Consider the following 20,224-nt stretch of genomic DNA (forward strand, 5'->3'; position numbering starts at 1 on the left):
TTTAGCCTCTTTGGTGCGCGCTGCCACGAATAAGGCAGGGTTCTGATTCGGTGCACCCATTGTTAAGGAGATGAGGTTTGAGGGAAGAAGAGTGGAGTTTGTCACAGATGTCTCTGTAGATGTTTGTCACAGATGTTTTTCAGCCCTGAAATGACCCAGGCTACTCAGCTATGAAAGCCCGGACCCAATTGTTCTTGGTGTCACTGAACATCACGATTACGTTTTTCCACCGAACCACCTTTCCTAACGGTGCTAGGTCTTGCACCTCATTTTAAGAGTGAAAGCAACACAGAGAAACGATTTTTCTAGCTGCTGGACCGCTGGGAATGGCTAGGACCTACCACTGCAGTCAGAATCAGAAGATGATCCCTTTCATTAGTTTCTTCTCCTACATGAATGCTATCTTCGGTGCAGTGCCACTTTGTAGGAGGCTGTCCTTTTATGGGTAGAATCTAGCAGACCATGCAGAGATCTTGAATTCTGCTTTCAGCTTTGCAGCCGTAGCTTTTGTACTTTTTAAGATACTGTTTTAGTCCCATGGGCTTTGTTCCCACTGTTTCTACTCCGGAGCTACTATTTTATGGATGTTTAACAGGTGCTATGCGCTCCACTCCTTATTGCTGAAAGCAGGGTGCCCCCAGGAGCACATCAGTAGCATCACACAGTTATCATGGTAACACCTATGGCTAGAAGAGTGCTGTTGTGCAAGGAAGAAACTATTATATGTGCACCTCATAGGTAAGTGAGGAAGTAGCAGAAAGAAGAAAAAGCGGTGTGAGAAATTTTTGGAGCCAGCAACTGCAGAGAAAAAGCTGCTATCGTCATTTCCAAGCAGCCCCTTCAATATATTTAGATGGGCAGCATTTGTCATCTTGAAGGTTATTTACCTGCCTTGGTAAATAAGAGTTGCCATCGGGCTAATGATTCAGCATCTGCTCATCAATGATGCTGATGGGAGCGGAGTGGATTTGCCGTAGGCTGCTCTGTTACTTCATTTAGCCAGTGGTTGGTTTAATTGGTTTCAAAAAATACATAGGCTGTTAGCGGTGTTTGGTTGTTTGTTCTTTTTTTTTCCTTCACGCATTGGTGTTAAAGGACAGCGAAATAGTTGTCGAGACTAGCTAATTTATTTGTACTTGCAGAGGTATTGCTATTGCTGCTGTGTCGTTCCTCTGATCTCCTGCCTTTCCCATGACGATTTCCCAGTGTTTACATTATGGTAAGTCAGTTGTTCTTTTGTGTGTTTCCTCTCAGGGTTAAAAATGTAATGAAGGATACCTGAGAGAAACTTGATTTTAATTTGATTAATACACACAGAAGTGTGTGTGTGTGTGTGTGTGTGTGTGTGTGTGTTCAACATGCTAAGCAAGTGTTTCCAGGAATGCGTGTACTGAATGTTCTCAGTTCTCCTTTCCTTTGTTTTCCATCCAGGATGTGAAGGCGGGCACCCAGCCACACTCTGTGACCAAGTCAGAGGTCCCAGACCATGTTCTTTACACGATAGGGACGTGCGTTCTTGTGATCGGCTCCATCGGCATCATAGGAAACCTCCTAGTTCTCTACGCTTTCTACAGGTACCCAGATTTCTTTCCTTTCTCAGCTTGCCTTCTAGTTTGTATGCATCTCTGTGAAGATATTATGCATGGATTTCTTCTTGAGTTAGAACTTCAAGAAAAGGCTGTTGATATCGGATGCATACACCTCGTATACATCTATGCACGTCACCAATGTGCTCCTGTGTAAATTCCTTGTGTTTTGGGGATTCTACAAAAAGTTGGGGAAAAAAAAACACATAGAGCCTTGACTTAGTAATAATTCTAAGCAAAATGTAAGGAAATGTTTAATAATTTTGATAATAGAAACATCAGCCCCTCTGTTGCAAACTTCTTCACTCCCTTTGTAGATTTTGCTGACAATAACTAAGGATGAGGTTCCCATCAGCCCAGTTTATCTTGGAAGAACCATGGAAGCAATGTGCTACCCTAATGCCATCAGATCATGCCATCTGCGTGTTCCCTGCTTCAGGCAGATCATAGGATTTCTGTCAGCTTGTACGCTTTCTGGGATTCTGACAGTGTCATAGATGGTTGAAGCTACTGCATCTAGAGTACACAAAAATCTCAAAAAAAAAAAAAAAAAGAAAAGCCGCATTCTAGTCCATGTTATGATGCTGGAAATTCCAGCATTGCTATTTGTTAATACGAAGAAAGGCATTCACATTAGTTGCAAATATTGCTATACAATATCACACAGAGAGCACATCAGAGAGGCTTCAATTGATAGACTGAATGAAGCACTCTGGAAATTTATTTCAAGCCATTTAAAATTGCTCCATGCAGTTTTCGAGAACTAAGTTATTTATAAAAGCCTGTTTGTTGCCTTTATCTAGAAGAAAATGAGTAGTCAGCTCTTTCTGTATTCTGTCTTCCTGAATTCAAATTCTAGGTGTCAAAGTTCTTAATTTAGCTGCGCAACCAAAACAACGTTTCACTTTGAGGGCTAGCAGTTCACCTTCTCAGCATATCCATCAGAAGTGCCAGCTGTGAGGTAGAGGAAAGACAAATTCATGATTTAATTTATTGTACTTTTTAATCAGCAGAAAGAAGCACTTCAAACAGATAACGCAAAGCGGAAGAGAGGGATTCTTTATTATGTTAACAGTGTTTGTATTCCCCTTAGCTAGAGATAAGGACAATCTCAAATGCCAGCTAAAGGACTCCTAGGGGATCAAAACTACAGGTTACCTGAAGCACGTTTTTCAACGTCAGAGACTAATCTTGCCCTGGGTGGCACACGCTTGTTGGTGCTTATACAGGGAATCAAGGAAAGAGGCAGATTGCTCTTCTCTTGAGCAAAATCATGTGTTTAAGGATAGATGAAATTCTTCCTCTGTTTAAGAGAAAGGACTTCTTTTATCCTTCCCTGCCTTTGTTAGTCATCATTTTGAAACAATGCATTTTTTGCTGTGGTAATTGATTGATGGTTGGCAATTCACTGAATGAGAATAACTGCTCATTGCCACCTGGAGACCGTTTATGCTAGTAAGTGAAACAATTAAGATGGCTATTTGTTCATTTGGCCTATTTCAAGCGATGCATTTCTCATCTGTTCTTAAGCAACAAGAAGTTGAGGACACCCCAGAACTTCTTTATAATGAACTTGGCTGTGAGCGACTTCTTGATGTCAGCTTCTCAGGCCCCCGTATGCTTTATCAACAGCTTGCACAGAGAGTGGATCCTTGGAGATATAGGTACTTTCTGAGACTACTTTGTCTTTCACTAGCTCTGCTGTCTTTAATGTATTTTAGCGCTAGTAATATTGGCTCATGGAATGGAGACAGCATCTCAAAACTCTGGAATTACAGCCTAGGTTTTTCACATGATCTATCCATGTGATGACAGATTTTGTGTAACAATCTATTTCTCTGTGTCAGCTTACAAAAAAAGTCAACAACAACATGTAATGATGGCCATTTAGCTTCTGAGGGCAAATGTCATGGCTAAAGATGGATAGGAATGTTTTCTTTTAATTATAAGTAATTTTCTAGTTTAAGAAGGAGTTAATATTTAGAAAAGTACATTGGTATCAATTAATGTGTTCTTAGGATCACACATTTAATTATGGAAATGTAGTAATTTGGAAGGACTGTAGAGTGGACAAAGAACTGACCGGACGGTTGCAGGTTGCGGCCAAGAGCTTTGCATCCAGGTGGAGGCCAGTCATGATTGGCGTCTTCCAGGGGTTTATCTTGGGACTGCTGGTCTTCAACACCTTTTTTAATGACACAGACATAGAGATCCAGTGCACCCTCAACAGGTTTGCTACAGCACTAAGCTGAGTAGTGCAATTGATACAACAGACAGGCTTGAGGACTGCATCTGGGAACCTAATGAGGTTCAACGACACCAAGAACAAAGTATTGCCCTTCGGTTGGGTCCATTCCAGTATGTGTTCAGACTGGGAGAAGAATTCACTGAGAGCAGCCCTGCAGAGAAGAACACTGGGCTAAGAACAGAACTGCTGAGTTCTGGTAGACTAAAAGCTTGCAGCATCCACTTGCAGAATGGAAGGCCAATAGTATCCTAGGCTGCAACATTTTTTGAGGTATCCATTTGTCATTAGCATATAGATATCTGCTGCCCCCTGTTAAGATCAATATATTGGGCAACAGTCCAGGAAAATGTAACCTTAATTAGATTGGATTTTCTTTGAGGCAGTTTTCCATTGACATGTTTCCAGCTACAGTCCATGGTGGAGAGTAGGACTTGTTTATACATATGTTTCTTTGTCTTTTATTTGCATGTACGCTGTTACGAATGAACATTTAATTATGCAATTGCAAGGCAAAGAATAATCCCATTATTCTAATGGGAGAATAGCCCTGGGCTGGATTTCTGATTTTTTGTTTCTTTTAAAGAGGAGACGCAAAGACAAAAGCTGTGCTTGGGAATTTATAAGATCAGGCTGTGAGAGAAAACAAATACATGTTTAAGAAAAAACAACAACAACAAAAAAACCAAAACCCTGACATTGCCATTTTCTGCTTCAGGTTGTGACTTGTACGCTTTCTGTGGGGCGCTCTTTGGAATAACCTCGATGATGACTCTGCTAGCTATTTCTGTTGACCGCTACTTGGTGATCACCAAGCCCCTGCGCTCCATCCAGTGGTCCTCCAAGAAGCGCACCGTGCAGATCATTGCCGCTGTGTGGCTGTACTCGCTGGGGTGGAGCGTGGCCCCACTCCTTGGGTGGAGTATGTTGTGTGCTCACTCTTTCTTCCAGCATTCTCAGTGCAGTCTACTTTTGCCTTGTTCAGGGTATGAAAAAACGACAATTAGGGAAATTTCTGAATGGACGCATGGCTACTGCCTGATGGTTTACGGTCATATAGTATTATCTGTGCCTACGACAGCGCAGTACCCTGGGTCGTTTGTTTTGCCCTGGGTTGTGTTCAAGGTGACTAAGTTGCAGATTGGGTGTTAGGTGCGTATGATAGTCAGCAATCAGGACCTCCTCTCCTTGTGTGCACTTGAGTATAACGCAGCCGACACGTCTCTCAAAGGCTATCCGTGCAGCATGGCATTTGTTTTAATCACTCTGTTGTTAGATTGGTAACTGTGCAAGTTTTGGTCATCTGTGCAAATAACATATTCCATGTATTTCATAGGTTCCTACGTGCCTGAGGGCTTGATGATATCCTGTACATGGGACTATGTAACCTACTCCCCTGCAAACAGAAGTTACACCATGATTTTATGCTGCTGCGTATTTTTCATTCCACTGATAATAATTTTCCATTGCTATTTATTTATGTTCTTGGCCATAAGAAGTACTGGCAGGTAAGCAGTGTAACCAAAATATGTGAAACTAGTTTTTCGTTGATTTAGAGCAATTTCTCAAAATCTTTATCTGCAGATAAATCTAAAATTAATCTCCATCGAAAGCAGAAATAAAGCATGTGGTCATTAACTGCTGTAACTAGAGAAATATTTCTGCCAACGTGAAAACTGGGAAGGATTGTTTGCATTTTGGAGTAGGAGACAAAGGAGTCTCAGATTGTTGTAATCTGAGCCCAAAGTGTGTTAAATAATAATACTTCAGATAATTTGATAGTTCCGATTATTTCTTTCAGATTTGCATTATGAGGAATGGGATGCTTGTGTATTACAGAAAGATTTTCAGCTTTGAGAGGCAATAAATACTGTGTAATAATGGGACCATCATCTGCCTGTGAGCTGCTCTGTGAACATAACAGTCCTTGTATTTTGTGACAGCTTAATTTAAAGCAAGTATCCCACAAACCTCATTGTTCAAGCAAGTATCCCAAAAACCTCACGGTTCAAGCATGTTTGTTGTTTTGGGGTTTTTGTTTTCTTTTCCCCTCTGACAATTTTAGTCCATTTTTGTAGAGATGAAGCGAAAATTCAGCAGGGTACTAGATCTACAAAGACATTTCATTTCGTCCAGTTGTTTCCCTTAATGTGTTCATTGGATTTTTGCTCAAAGCTGTGCTTTTGCTTGCTCCATCTCTGAGAACAATGAAGGTCAGGGGATACACAATTCTTTACCCTCTGTACGTCAGGGTAAAGATTTGGCAGTCCTGTTCTGTAGTCCCAATGGTCCCTCTGCTTCGATCCCACTGTCAGACCGAGCCTGAGCAAAATGTCTGGGAATATTGTACAACATGAATTACCTTCTAGATTTGTAGCTATCAGTGGACAAAGGAAGAGCGAGAGCAGGAAAAATGAAGTCTGTTATTGTACGCCACTGAGAATGTTCTAAAGACATTGCACTTCGCTCCTTCGTTCTCTTACTTTGTATATCTGTATCTTTTTTCCCTTAATAGAGATATCCAAAAGCTTGGGTCCTGCAGCCGCAAATCCTTCCTCTCTCAGTCCATGAAGAATGAATGGAAACTGGCAAAAATTGCATTTGTGGTCATCATTGTGTATGTCTTATCCTGGTCTCCATATGCTTGCGTCACTTTGATTGCCTGGGCAGGGTAAGTGAAAACATAATCCAAAGAGTACTTATACTAAAATATAAACATGATTAGTGTTGTCTTTTGGAAGGGTTTTAAATGATTGGTAATTAGTGGTGACTCTGTGCCCTTCACGGAATTGTAGAATCATATAGGTTGGAAAAGACCTTCCAAGATCTTCAAGTCCATCCATCAACATGTCCCACCGAGTCCCATCACTGCACTGTGTCCCTCAGAGCCATAACTTAGTTCCCCAGGGGTTGGTACTGGGGCCCTGTCCTGTTCAATATCTTTGTCAATGATCTGGATGAAGGCACTGAGTGCACTCCCAGTAAGTTTGGAGATGACACTAAGCTGGGGGGAAGCGTCGATCTGCCTGGGGATAGGGAGGACCTACAGAGGGTTCTGGGCAAGCTGGATTGCTGGGCTGAGGCCAGCGGGATGAAGTTCAACAGGACCTAGAGGTGGGTCCTGTACTTTGGCCACAACAACGGCAGGCACCTCTACAGGCTTGGGGCAGAGTGGCTGGCAGACCGTGTAGAAGAAACAGTCCTGGGGGGTGCTGGTCGACACTGATCTGAACAGGAACCAGCAGTGTTCTTGGTCAGCCTCAAATCGATAATTGATTCTATTTGCATGTCTGTCATTCTTTCCAAATAAATGAAACCAAGTACGCACTGTCAAAACCAAGCTTTCATCCGAGCAAAGAGCGTGTTTGAACAAATTTAACTTCTTAGCAGTGTTTGTTATCATGAGACCTCAAAACAAAAACGGTTAAACAGAACAGGTTTCAGTGGTTTAATGTTAATGACATAGCTCTAGTGTAATGAGTTTTCCTTTTTTATAGCCGAGGAAACACTCTGACGCCGTATTCCAAATCTGTGCCAGCCGTTATTGCTAAAGCCTCTGCAATCTACAACCCCATCATATATGCAATAATTCACCCAAGATACAGGTACAGTAAGCATATAGGTATGTGTACAACTCCACAGGAGACAAAGTGTTTTTAAAAATGAATGAACAAGAACCGCTATTCAGCATGTCACTAGATTTTACTGCACTTCCTTCAAAGCGTATGTTCTGCGAAAGGCAGCGATTAATCTCGGAAGGAAGGAATCCGTGGTGATAAAGGTAGGAAGGCCACTAGGTGGCAGGGCGGGTCGTCTGTACGCTGCCTGAAACTGATCGCGGAGCTGTAGAGCAGAGAGTCTGTTGTTTTGAATGTCCGACAAATGAAGGTGTGTTTGTAAACCTTTTTACGAGGCTCACGGAAATAAGTCCAGGAGCGTTTGTTTGAAAATACCTACTATCGTAACTAAGACATTTGCATCCTCCGAGACAACAGAGTCTATCTTAGTTTTAGAAAGTTGTTTCATATTTGAGCTTAGAATAAGAGAATGACTACTATTCAGTGTCCCGCAGAAGCGTAGTGAGAAGAAATGCATGGATGGCTGTCATATTCTGAGCCTGGTATTATTGTTCTGACCAAAAAGATATTGCATTCAGTGATTCTTCGCTATAGTTTTACAAGTGTGCGTTTTCAGAACAGACACTGTTCAGTGAAGTGCTTCAGTTAGTCTTTTTCCTGCCAGTGTTGACTTTTATCCATGTATGGCTGTATTAAGAAAAAGGCTCATGCCAGGATAGGATTTCAGAGACTCTCTCAAAATCCCCCCTTTTTTTTCCTCCTACTTCCTATCTTATATTTCAAGGCATATCAATAACAGAAGTGTTTACGCAGATACTGTGGAGATGTTTTATAGACTTAGGTGTCATTCAGTCAGAAAAAGGAGCGATGTTGCCTCCCTTGTGATGAATGAAGCGAGCAGCTTTAAAACAAAAAAGACTTTGCCAACAGCTCAGCTGGTAAAATGTTTTCCAGAACCAAGATTTTACAACATCTTGTCTTATACCTCAGTGTAGAGCCGATACATTATACATTTCCCATTGAAATATGTCCTATGCATCTGTTATTTTCCCTACGCCTATCTTCTTAACTCGTTCAGGTATATTCTGTATTGGCTTCATCTCCTGGTCTGATATGATGGATTAGGTGGCACTGTAGAGGTGTTGCACCAAACGCAGCACTCTGGCTAGCATCACCCTGCATGTCCTTGGAAGCAGCGAGAAACTCGGTCAGCTGGCATTGTGTAGGGAAAACTGTGGCTTCCCTGCTTCATGCAAGGTTGGGAGGGATGTAGCTGTATAACCTTTACTCTAGACATTGTTTACTGAATAAAGCAGGTTTTTGCTATTTGGAGCTTCGGTCATCCTTCACTAGGCATGAGTAAAGCAGAATGGGGTGTTGACTTCTGACAGGAGTTTATGGGAGCTACCGTGGCACAGGCAGAGAACGAAGTCTGATACCCTCACAGTAAAGAATTTCAAAGGATTTCCTCTTTGCCTCTTGTTCTGTCTCTGGGCCTCCTCGATGGATAATCTCCCTTGACCTGCTGCTGGCCAGGCTCGTTTTAATGTATCCTAGGTTAGCATTTTGGCCATAAGATCACACCTGGCCACCAGGACCCCTACGCTCTTCTACTCTTCTACTTTTTCACTTCTCATCTGCTTTAGCACACAGACTTTTGTCCAAGGCAGCTTGAAATTTTTCTGAGTTAATCTTTCAAATAAGTTGGAAGCGATGGTGTTTTCCAAGCTAGTTTCAGTTCTTACTACCCATGTGCGCAGCTCTTCCATGAGCGTTTTGATAGAAGGCCCTGAAACCAACTACTGTTTTCCTTTCGGACTTTCAGTTGAGTCCTTTCCACTATCTGTACCGCATTATTTCCACGTGTGATTAAGTGCCGTCATTGCATGATTTTCAAATCCATTCATCGGTGTATTGTTACATAGTTTGTCTTTCTCTTCACCCATTTTCCTTCAGGAAAACCATCCACAATGCTGTTCCCTGCCTGAGGTTCCTAATACGAGTATCAAAGAATGATCTCCTGAGGGGGTCCATAAATGAATCATCATTCAGGACCTCTCTCTCCAGCCACCAGTCTCTTGCCGGAAGGACCAAGAACGCTTGTGTTTCATCAGTTTCCACTGGAGAAGCTGTAAGTTTTTCTTGTTTCCACCAAGCAAAGGGAGTATAGTATCTCTCCAACTCCCAGAATAAACTGCTATTAAAATTAAAGTATGGAAAAGAGGATTGTTCTAGCTAAATTGTTTTGGATATGTGAGGCAATTTCTCCCGAACTTTGGTGGGAATTCAAGCGTGACGAGTTTTGATCAGAACATACGTAGAAGCTGGCCTATCTGGGCAATTCAGATGCTTACTTGTAGCATGGATGTTTGAGCTCAGGGCTAATTGAAAAGAGCCATTGTCAGGCACCTCCAAGTCACCAAATAGTTGCCTTGTAATGAGGTGGCTCTGGGAGGTGAAGAGCAGGAAAATCACCTCCCAGCAAAAATTTCTCACCTATTCAACAGTGTCCTATTGTTTTGCAGGAAGTCCACTTTCTGTAGTAAACTTAAGGTTTTTCTTCACCAGGAGGACTGAAAGCCTTCTGCACCTGGAACCAGCTGCAGTGTTCTGCAAACTCTGTACCTTAAGTCTTGGTAAAGCTGGTGGCCTGGCTGAGTATAGCTACCTACATTGCATGGGCATTTGGCAGGAAAAAGTCACAGGACAGAAAAACAGATAGGTAACATGGCATGCAAGTTACAGTTCAGGAGAAAAGGATCTCAGCGTGAGGCGGTTATTACTTTTCTGACCAAGCAGAATTAAATGGGAAGCAGTCTCGTGAGAGGCTTGTAACCTTCTACAAAGGTATAAATTCCCACGATGGGCTGAGCAGCAAGCTGCAGGCTCTTCTTCTGAGCCAAGCGGTAGCTTTCTGAGTGAGGAGGAAGAAGCTATTTATCTGCTGCACCCTGCAAACTGCTGCTGCTTCCAAGGGGCTGTCAGGCTGTCACTGAGAGTCAGACCAGGGTGCCACATTTTAAAGAAATCATAACAGTGTTGGATGATTTGCGGAAGACTGGCATTCTTGATTTGGAAATGAACCTAGGACCACCAGGAAACCAGCACGGATGGCATACTTCTCTTAACGTGACAATGTTCTGAGCACCTGTGGGTTTACGCGTTCAGACCACTGGTCACACATGTCCTGATTTGTTTTTTTTTTTTTGCTTTTGATCACTGCTCGATTTGTGTGTGTTTGGTTGGGGCTAATGTTTAAAGAGATGGGATGGTGCAGATAAGAGTCTTCAGCTTTTGCTTAAAGATCTCAGACAAAACAGTTGCCGTTCGTTATGAGCAGGGCCGTTCTGTGCCGAGCTGGCAGTGCCTACAGTGACAACTGAGTGCAGCTATATGATTTACAGCTGAAAGAGCAGCTGCTGAAATTCAAGCTAAGCTCAACAACCAGCGCATGACAACAGCACAGAGTGAAATTTTGGAATGCTCCAATAATGTACTGACAGGCAGGAATGACACTATCAGTACCTTAGAATCTGCAGCTGTTCCCACCGCTGCTTTGCTGTGTGCTGCGCATATGTCTTTGCAGAGAGACAATATATTTGAGGCAACGATATCTGTATGTATGAGCAAGATAAGGCAGTGGAATTATGCGCTAGCTTCCTACTTGTGTGGAGGCTGGTCTGTCTATCCCTATCTAAAAGCTGGTGTGGAAGATAGTAGACGGATCTCATTATAGTGACACCATCAAGAAGGTACCACAAAGTTAGGTATGATGGATGACCCAAGCCTATGAATGGAACAGCCTGACTGCAAAATCGTTGTTCTGCTCCACTGCAGTTGTGGTTTTTGGAAAATTTATGCAGGGCCCGCTCAGGGCCCCTAACAAACACGAATGATATTTTGGAGAAGAACCGGGCCTGTGGAACTGGAGAAATCCTTGGTGTTTGGGCATCCAGCTGGGACATACACAAGTGGCAGTTTAGACGTGCGTGCGTCCGTGGTTCTGGACCAGTCGAGGGTCACGCGGAATGCCATAAAGCATGTTAAGAACATTGACTGCGTTTGTTTAGATAATGTGAGCCCATTTTTAGATACCAGCTAAGCAATTGTAATCACAGTACAAGCAATGAGATAAAAGAAGGACGAATAAGTTACTGTTGAAATGATGAAAGATGATTTAATCTGTTTTCAAAGTTTGTATGTTTGTTTGTTTGTTTGTTTGTTTGTTTACTTCAGGAAAGAAGTCCAGGGTAAGCGAGAAAATAAAAAATCAAATCTCTCCTCACGAGAGTTTGGAGTGTGAGACCTGTGTTAGAGTGACTGTTGTTGTCTCTAAGCGTACAGCGTAAGGCTTCTTCTTAAGTTCGAGAACTTAAAGTTTGAGAAAAGGTGTAAATTTCTGAAATCTGTCACTATTTTTTATTAGAATTGGAGCGACGTAGAGCTTGACCCAGTAGAGCCAGCTCATGTGAAACTGCAGCCTCGCCGAAGTCATTCCTTCTCAGCAAGCCTGAGACAGGAGAAGAGAGACCTGCTCCCAGAGACCTATAGCTGCCTTGAAGAAAACGAAGGAAAGGTAAGGAAAAAAAGTATTCTTTGGTAGGGAAATTTCCATTGTAGTAGCTAAGCTTGCTGCAGCATGTCATCTGAGAAATAATAATTTATTCTCCATGACCATTTGTTTCATCTGCCGCTATATTTACAGAGATTCCGATGCCCTCTCCATCCTTGCTATTATATTTATTTTAACTAAAGAGAATGGTAGTAACGTTTTTTATTTTTTCACCAATATGTTGCCTGCTTTTGGAAAGCCAAGGGCAGCTTGCAGCTCTGAAGCCGCATTAAAGAGGATTCGGTAGGGTTGTGTAAGAACCTGAATTTTTGTCTCCCTGCATGTTCATCTGCCCCAGCTCTGACTTCTCCTATCCTGACCCTCCCGATCACATCGTGAAAGCGTTTTTCATGAAAATATAAGGCCTCCAAAACAGAGTTTGACATGATAGAAACCACCTTTTTTCGTTTTTTTTATAGCATACATTGAAATGTTTTATTTTTGTTGAGGGGGAAGACGAGAAAGAAACTCCCATTTCTCCCTAAGGGTGGGAGAGTCTGGCAGATGCCACCCTTCCCTCACTGAAAGAGGAGATGGTGAGTACTCAGAGCATCTTCTGTGGATGCATTATACCACTTACCCAAACCTCTGAGGTCTGGGGCTATGCTGCGAGGAGCTCCCTCCCCATTCTCAGCGTAACTGCTAAGGATGGGCGCAGTAGGTCACTTGACAGCTTCTGCCACTGCTGTGCAACCAGTTTCAAGATGAATATTTGTAGGGAGGTACAACATCAAGCCTATGTCAGTGCTGTATTTTCACCAAGAAAGAATTAGGGCACGCAGTATACTGCCAACAACCGGTCACGGTGACACCTGCTTTTTCACGGAGCAGCTCAGGCATAGAGATCGGTGCGGCAGAGACAGCATAGCTTAAAGCAGAACCTATTCCGGAAATTTCCAACCATCTGACGGCATGGTTCCTGCATGCATCTGCCCTGTCTTCCTTCCTGTGCCTCCTTGAGATCAAGTCCTGGGAAACCTCAGTCCTTCCCTGCGGTACGCTGTGAGAACAGCAACCTAGGAAGTGCAGCAGGGATGGTGCCGTTGCAAAAGCACAGGCACCTCATATCATTTTTCATTCTCAGGGAGGAGTGATGGGAACTGTTATGTTAAGCAAAGTCCTGATCCTATGAAAGATATGTGCTTCTACTCTGCACAACTGACATCTTTGTGAAAACTTGTGCTACGCAGGCAGCAGGAGCAACCTCATTCTGCCGACCCTCTTCACTTCCTCTCCCTCTCTCTGTTCTGGTAAAAAATGTCCCACGGGTGAGACAGGCTGAGGTAAAGCTTTCAGGTCTCACTCCTCGCAAGTCAAGGGATAGGATGAATTACCGCAGCCTCAGCACATCTTTTATTCTCTGGGGATAATAATTACTGAAGAGACCAAACGCAAGTCTCACGGACCATCTACGCCATGGCTGCTAATTACTCGTTTTTGGCAATATTGACCTAAACTGACTTTAGGATGGAGTGTCCAGTTTTTTGTTCTTGCTCCAGGATAGCTTCTTGCTGTGAAAGGATTGTGCTAGGCCTCTGCTTCAGTTGTGGTGGCAAGCGACACGGACTCAGAAGTCCTGCATACCTCTCTTGCCCTGCATCAGCAGCCCAATTCTGTTGAAGGCATAGAGAAAACAGGGAAAACAAGAGGCGTGTTTTATGAAAAGCATCTTAAACTTTTTCTTCAATAAGACCATCTCATCAGCACCTAAGGAATTCATGTAACTCTAAACTCTTCGTGGACTGAAGTCATTCTTTAATGTGCGTTTGCAGCTGAGTTACCAAAAAAATAACCACAAAGCCACAAAGAAAGTAAAAACATCCCTCAAGCGTAAGTAAAACACTATTCGCTGTTCCAGGTCTGGGGCATAGAAAGCATAGAAACACTTTGTTCAGTGTGTCACTTTGTGACAGATCCTTTTCTGTCACAAAGTTACAAGCAGCCCCACGGCCAATTGCAATTAGAATGGTAGCAGACATCCCGTCAGCTAACACTGGGAAAACTAACACGGCTGGGAGGAGGCCTTTTTTCAAGCACCGAAATGCAGGCATTTGTTGTAAGTATAAGGTAGATTGGAACACTTGGTTCCAAAGGAGAGTTGCCAAGCGTGCTCTGTGCACCCAGCGTGCGTACCAAGAGAACTATGCAGCGTGAAATGAGAGCTGTCAGCTCTGACCTCCTGCAGGCGTGCCCTCCGGAAATGTCTGTGACAGAGGAAAGGTGGCTCACACCTGCTTGGAGAAGTCATCTCACAACAGGGCTAAAGGGAACGTACACGTGTTGTTTGGTGGTCTTTTAAACACCGCCATGAACAAGCGCCTCAGCTGTGGAGAAAGCTGCGTGTCTGCAGGCACCGCTATGACCACCACCAGCAGGGCAGCGCAGGGCAGCGAGGGATTGGCTGTCACTCAGAGGAACAAGCGCCACGATCTGTTCTCTCTTCACTCCTTGCCATTCTGTAACCAGCAGGAGTTGCAACCAAGCCCACGCTGGTCATCCCAATGCTCAACTAGCAAAGTCCTCTCTAGAGGAAAAGTAGTGAAAGTGCTGTTACGCCCACTAAGCCACAATCAGTTAAAAACAGCAGAGACCGGAGGGATTTTAAATTATTCTTTCATTCTTCCACAGTCTTGATTTGAAATAAAAGGCATTTCTTCTCTGTCAGGTTTACTGAAACCACTGTTTTTTAGCACATCGTTATTCTCTGCACTGGGGGAGGCACAGCAGGGAAAGAAATCATTATCGGCAGAGATTTGTGAAGGATTAGTGCCTGTAGAGTAGAGCATGGTACAGCAGTACGTGTCGTTATTTAAATTCACACCCAGCTTGACAGAGAAACACACACTGAAAAGGCTGATCGTTCTTTTCCTTGCAAAACCACAAAAATTGAGTGAAAATAGATGCATCTTCTCTGTTTGTTTTTTGTTGTGTTTTTTTTCTCTGCACAACAAGATTGCAGCGCAATATGTTATGCAAAATGGCTGGCACTAACAGCAGTGTGCTGGCTAAAGAGAGGTAAAGGGGGACTGGGGTTTTCTTTTCTTGTCGGTCTGTGCCGGTGTTTGATCACATCTTCTTTTGCTTCATTTAACATTCTGCTTTCCAAGCTGTAGATGGTAACGCATTGTGATTTTCCTCCTTTCTAGTCAGTGATTCAACCATTTAGAAAATAGGATGAGCGTCTGATGTAGTGAGTAGCGGCACTGAATATTCCAAGTACTGATTTGCAGTGACACTGATACTTTTCCCTCTGCTCTAGGTTTTGCTGTCATCCAGCTGCCTGGAGAAGGTTCTGGGGCCGTCAGCCTTCCTCAGCTCCCCCGTAGCGCTCGTGACCAGCTCCCTCCGAGCAGCCTCTCTGCCTGTCGGTTTGAACAGCGGCAGCATCAGCCGAGAAGCAGGCTCAGACACCTCGCAGATGGAAACTCAAGAAAGTCATAATAATGGAGGCTTGGACTCTATCGTTAGCAATACAGTCCCTCGAATCATTATCATTCCTACCTCAGAGACAAACCTATTTCAAGAGGAACCTGAAGAGGAAGAGACTGAATTATTCCACTTCCGTGACAAAAAGAACAATCTGCTGGATTTGGAAGGGCTTAGCTCATCTACAGAGTTCCTCGAAGCTGTTGAGAAATTTCTGTCATAAGTGCATCGAAGGGAAACTTTCTGGCAGTTATTTTCTTGGCATCTTGTCTCCTTAGTTATACCAAATAACCGAACCCTTGTACGTTAGGTCATCAGGCTTTTTGTATGTTTATATGGTAGCCACTAGGCAGCTTTCGTATTTGTCTTTGTCTAGATTAGTTCAGGCACAGAAAAAAAGCTTTCTTTCAGATCCAGCATTGGAGGATCTGGCAGCAGGATCAAGTGGGATTAGCGGAGTCGGCTGCCTGCTTCACGAGGCCCTGAACCTTTATCTGCAACCACGGGTACCAGCAGGAGGAAAAACAACTGAACTGAAATAGCAGTAGCCGCTGAATTTTTGCGCTACCTGCATGTGGCAGCTCTCTTCTGGAGGCGACGGTAAGCACTACGAGACCTCACCTTTCCACCAGCCCCAGAGGTAATATGGCCAGAAGATCAAACTATCTTTTATTCAAATTTCTTATATAAACATAATTACGTGGACTGATCACGTAGCTGGGAGGAGATCGCTTGCTTATAAACTGCAGTGATAAAATTTTGGATTTTCCCTCAGCGGTAGCGTAATCACCCGAATGTCAAAACGCAAGGTGCTAGATGCCAAAACATATAATTTCACCTCTGGCAGCACTTAGAGCACGTTGAGATTTTCATTGCGGATTAAAATGTGTATGAACCCTAACGAATCTGTGATTAAAAGGATGAATACCCACAGCTGGCTTGATAATTTATTCACAAGAATAAAGCCTTAGCCGCTATGTGTCACTTGTTTCTTCAGCAGAGATTCTTCTAAAACCTCACAGATGGATGTCTTCTGCAGGTCCCATTCTGAAAGCCTTCCTGTGGGTAAGACGTACCCTGGAAGATAGCTTCAGAAAACTGTATCGTTTGTTACAGGACCTGCAGTTGCACTTTTAATGGTGGTTATTGTTTGTTTTGTGTTTTATGTATTTTGTGTAATTTTTATGTTACAGCTCAGACTGTAAGATCCTCCTCACATATTATACCTAAATACATTCTTTATTTAGTTATTCATTTTCCCTTATTAAAAGATGTTCTCCTCTCCCTCCCTTTTGGTTTCTGAACTTCAAATGTAGACAAATTGAGCTACACTGTTCTTTACAAAGCAGGATATCTTGGGAGAAAGCAGAAGTTCCTCGGGCACAGGTTTTCCTCCAGAACCAAGCATCAGGACAGAACCACCCGCAATCGGCTCACTGTTCTGAAGACAATTCCTACACTGAGGACCAGCTCAGCTAGCAGGTGGCACGGCATGGTGACCGGCGTGGGATTTGCCCACCTGCAGTTTCTGAAGCCGGCCTGCTATCCGAACGTGCGGTTTGAGCCAGAGAGTAACAGAATGTTCATTAAAGACTCCGTTCCTGAAAAACAGGGGAGGCTTCATCCTCGGTCGAACATAGAGTTCTGCCATCTCTGATTATTTTCTGCTGCTTCTGTCCTCTCTGGTTCATTATCATCTGTTTTTCCTATGTAACTACATAGCCAGTGACCTAACTTATTGTATTTAATATCTTCAGCGGTGACTCCCTTCTTAGTGAGCCAGTGAACCAGCTCTAAAGCAACAGTGAACAAACTCCTCTGTAACCAGGGTTTTGCTTGGAGTGCAAGATGACATGCCAGCGATCTCTTGCACGTGTGCTGATGCCAACTGTGTGTTTCAGAAAACGAACGGGTTTGAGATGTGTGCATTTCATTTCTGTACCTCTAATGTCATGTACAATTTTTACTATTGCTTCTGCAGCTAGTCAATATTACTGTGTTCTTTAACTGCTGTAGACCAGAATGTCACATGAGACAGCAGTAGAGTGATAAAAGTGAAAATTATATGCAATATCAGACGTATTTCTTTCAGAGACATCGCAGAGTAAATCAATCTTCAAATAGTGAAAGCAACACCAAAGAATCTCGCGTGCTTCTCTGTTGCCACGTTAGACTAGATGGCACATAATAATGTTCAGTATTAACTGCTGCTTCTCGTTTCACAAAGGTGTGTGTTGGTTCACTGAAATGGAATAAAAAAATTATTAGAAGTTGTATTGTTTCTTTTTCTTATTTAATTATTAATGTCAGGAACAAGGAGGAGGAACAAACACGTTAGCTCATAGCTTTAGAAGCCTGTACCACGTTCCAGTGAATAATAAGGTGCATCTTTAACTTCATTTAAACAAGCAGCTCTTTTCAAGTCACTTACACTACTCACTTACAACCAAGAACTTGTCTAATTACATCCTTAGCTTCGCAGTTTGGGCATCTAAAATCAGAGCTCCCTGACTTGGGGAAATCTGAAGTTGCTCTGTAGCTTTTGAAACGAGATGGCTTCAAATGCGGTGTCAGATATCTGGCAAATAAATTTTGGGGGGAAAAATTGACCATAATCAATACATTAGTACTCTGACAGCAGCCTCTGATCTTTGCAGCAAATCTCGATGACGCTAAGCCAGCCATTGCTCGCTTCTGCTAATTCTTTGTGTAACAGTTATAGCATGTGCTCCAGTTTTCGTTTTTCACAAGTAACAGATAGTTCTGACTACGAACGTAAACATTTTCTTTTACTATAAATCAGTGAACGGTGATTTTTTTTGTAGTGAAATACATAGTTTGAGTAAGGAAAAAAATTACTTTTTTGAAACATAATGAGTCTTGCTGCCTCGAGTTGGCACGAACAGGATCTGTATTACTTGAATCAAAAAAGCTCATTCATTTCCCAAATATCCATCCTTTCAGAAGGCACTGCTGACCAAGCAAGCCCTTCCACTCTGCTGTCTGAAAAAGCCAATGCTCTAAGGTGACGTGTGCCACACAAAACTGGAAAACATGTGGGGTGCCATACCCTCAATGTTAGTCATATATTTTTTTTCATTTATACTTCTACCTAGTCTGTAAGCTTTTGGTATTTTTGTCCTTGAATAAATACACAAAAAAGCTGGTGGCGATCTGGAAAGCTGGATGCACTTCACGCAGCATTTGGAGCGTGGGCTTCTTTCATACTTGAGAACAGACAAAAACAGTGCCTCAATTTAGCAAGTGCCATGCGAGGGGAGGTTGAACAAGACGGAAGCATCTGAGATGCAGCTGCCACATCCCGCGTCATCTCAGCACAAGTTTGCAATTATTTCTTGCTTTGCACCTCAATCACAGGCTCAATCACACAATATCCACACAATAATGTTCTGGCTGCACACCTGGAACGTACACGTGTTTAAGTGACACTAACTGACCATCATTTCCAAGAGCTGAGAGAGCAGAAGTAGCCGAGGGGCTAGGGAGAACAGTCGCATCATTTTACCTGCCGATTTTCAGTCTGAAACTACACGAGTTAGTTGGTGATCGGTATCAACAGGTCACATTGCTTAGCAGCTTAGAATAGGATAGAAAAGGACAGACAAAATACCACGCACTTCCACCTACCCCACGTGTTGTTTTATAGACACTTTGTGGCCTGCTGGCAGCACGCAACACCTGCAAACCAACTGAAACAGCCGCTTTTCCTGCCCTATCCATAAGTGGCATAGAGTCCCTTTATTCTCTGCAACTCTCTGCAACATTCTCTGCACCTAAAAATTGAGGCTGCAGTTCTCAAAATGCAAGGCTCACGGAAGAACACTGAGCTGTGTGCATACGAGTAGGAAATGTTTGCAAAGGTGTTGTCACTTCAATAATGATAACAGGAGACGATAAATCGTATCGGCAAATCCACGCGTCATTTTCTGTTTAATACAGATGCGTGCCTGTGTCTGTGACAAATTGTCTCCATTTTATCAGGGCTATTCTCCTGGAGTTTCTCTAAATATCATCATCAAAAATGTCATCCTTGATAGTCTGGGTTTATTCCAGCTAAGTAAGTTTTAAAAGAAGAAACTGAAATGGTTTTCTGCCAGTGATAAAGAATCCGAGTCCTACCTATAACACAGAGGCTGACATGCAGTTTTCAAAGACAAAATTCTATTGCGGAGGTTTTATTGGATAAACAAACACACGTATGAAAAACAATGAAATTAAAATTTCCAAACAGATGCTGACAAGCTGAGATGATGAGGACAGTTTATGGGTATTAAGAACGGGTTATTGGAAACACTGAGAATATCACGAGTTGAAAGGGACCCCACAAGGATCATCGAGTCCACCTCCCGGCTCTGCACAGGAGCGCCCCATATCCTTCATCCTTAACCCCGCACCCTTCATCCCAACTCTGCCACCACATCCCTCATGGCAAAGTGACAAAGCATAACCATCTAGGCTTGCAGATGTATGGAGACATCATTGTTTGTATGAGCTAAAACTCAAAGGTTCTGCAGATGCTGTCAGTATCCCAGGCTGGCCCTAACGAGGCCCACCTGTGCTAACGAGGCAATGACTCCCAGGTGCCACAGGGCCGGGCTGCCAGGGCACAGCTGTGCCTTGTTTGGAGCTGTGGGCAGGGCCTGCCTGAAAGCCTCTTAAACCCCACTGGAGGCAACTGGGAGCCATAGGGTGTGCTTTTGTGGTTTTCTGTATGTTGTAAGAGGCTGCTGTGCTCTTCCTCTGCCTTTTTTGGGGG

General features: G+C 43.2%; 1 protein-coding gene across 1 annotated transcript; it reads left to right on the forward strand.

Moving 5' to 3' along the window:
* Positions 1-670: 670 nt before the first annotated feature.
* On the forward strand, positions 671-15,670 carry LOC306945350 (melanopsin-like; the record flags this gene model as incomplete). The annotated part of the gene is made up of 11 exons (XM_079534077.1): positions 671-738; positions 1,255-1,264; positions 1,432-1,574; positions 3,117-3,250; positions 4,550-4,753; positions 5,168-5,339; positions 6,347-6,502; positions 7,329-7,436; positions 9,366-9,540; positions 11,836-11,985; positions 15,281-15,670. The coding sequence occupies 11 exons, from the start codon at positions 671-673 to the stop codon at positions 15,668-15,670; spliced, it is 1,710 nt and encodes a 569-aa protein (XP_079390203.1).
* Positions 15,671-20,224: the final 4,554 nt, after the last annotated feature.

This window comes from Tetrao urogallus (genome assembly GCF_951394365.1).
Source record: "Tetrao urogallus genome assembly, chromosome: 4".
Classification (NCBI taxonomy): domain Eukaryota; kingdom Metazoa; phylum Chordata; class Aves; order Galliformes; family Phasianidae; genus Tetrao; species Tetrao urogallus.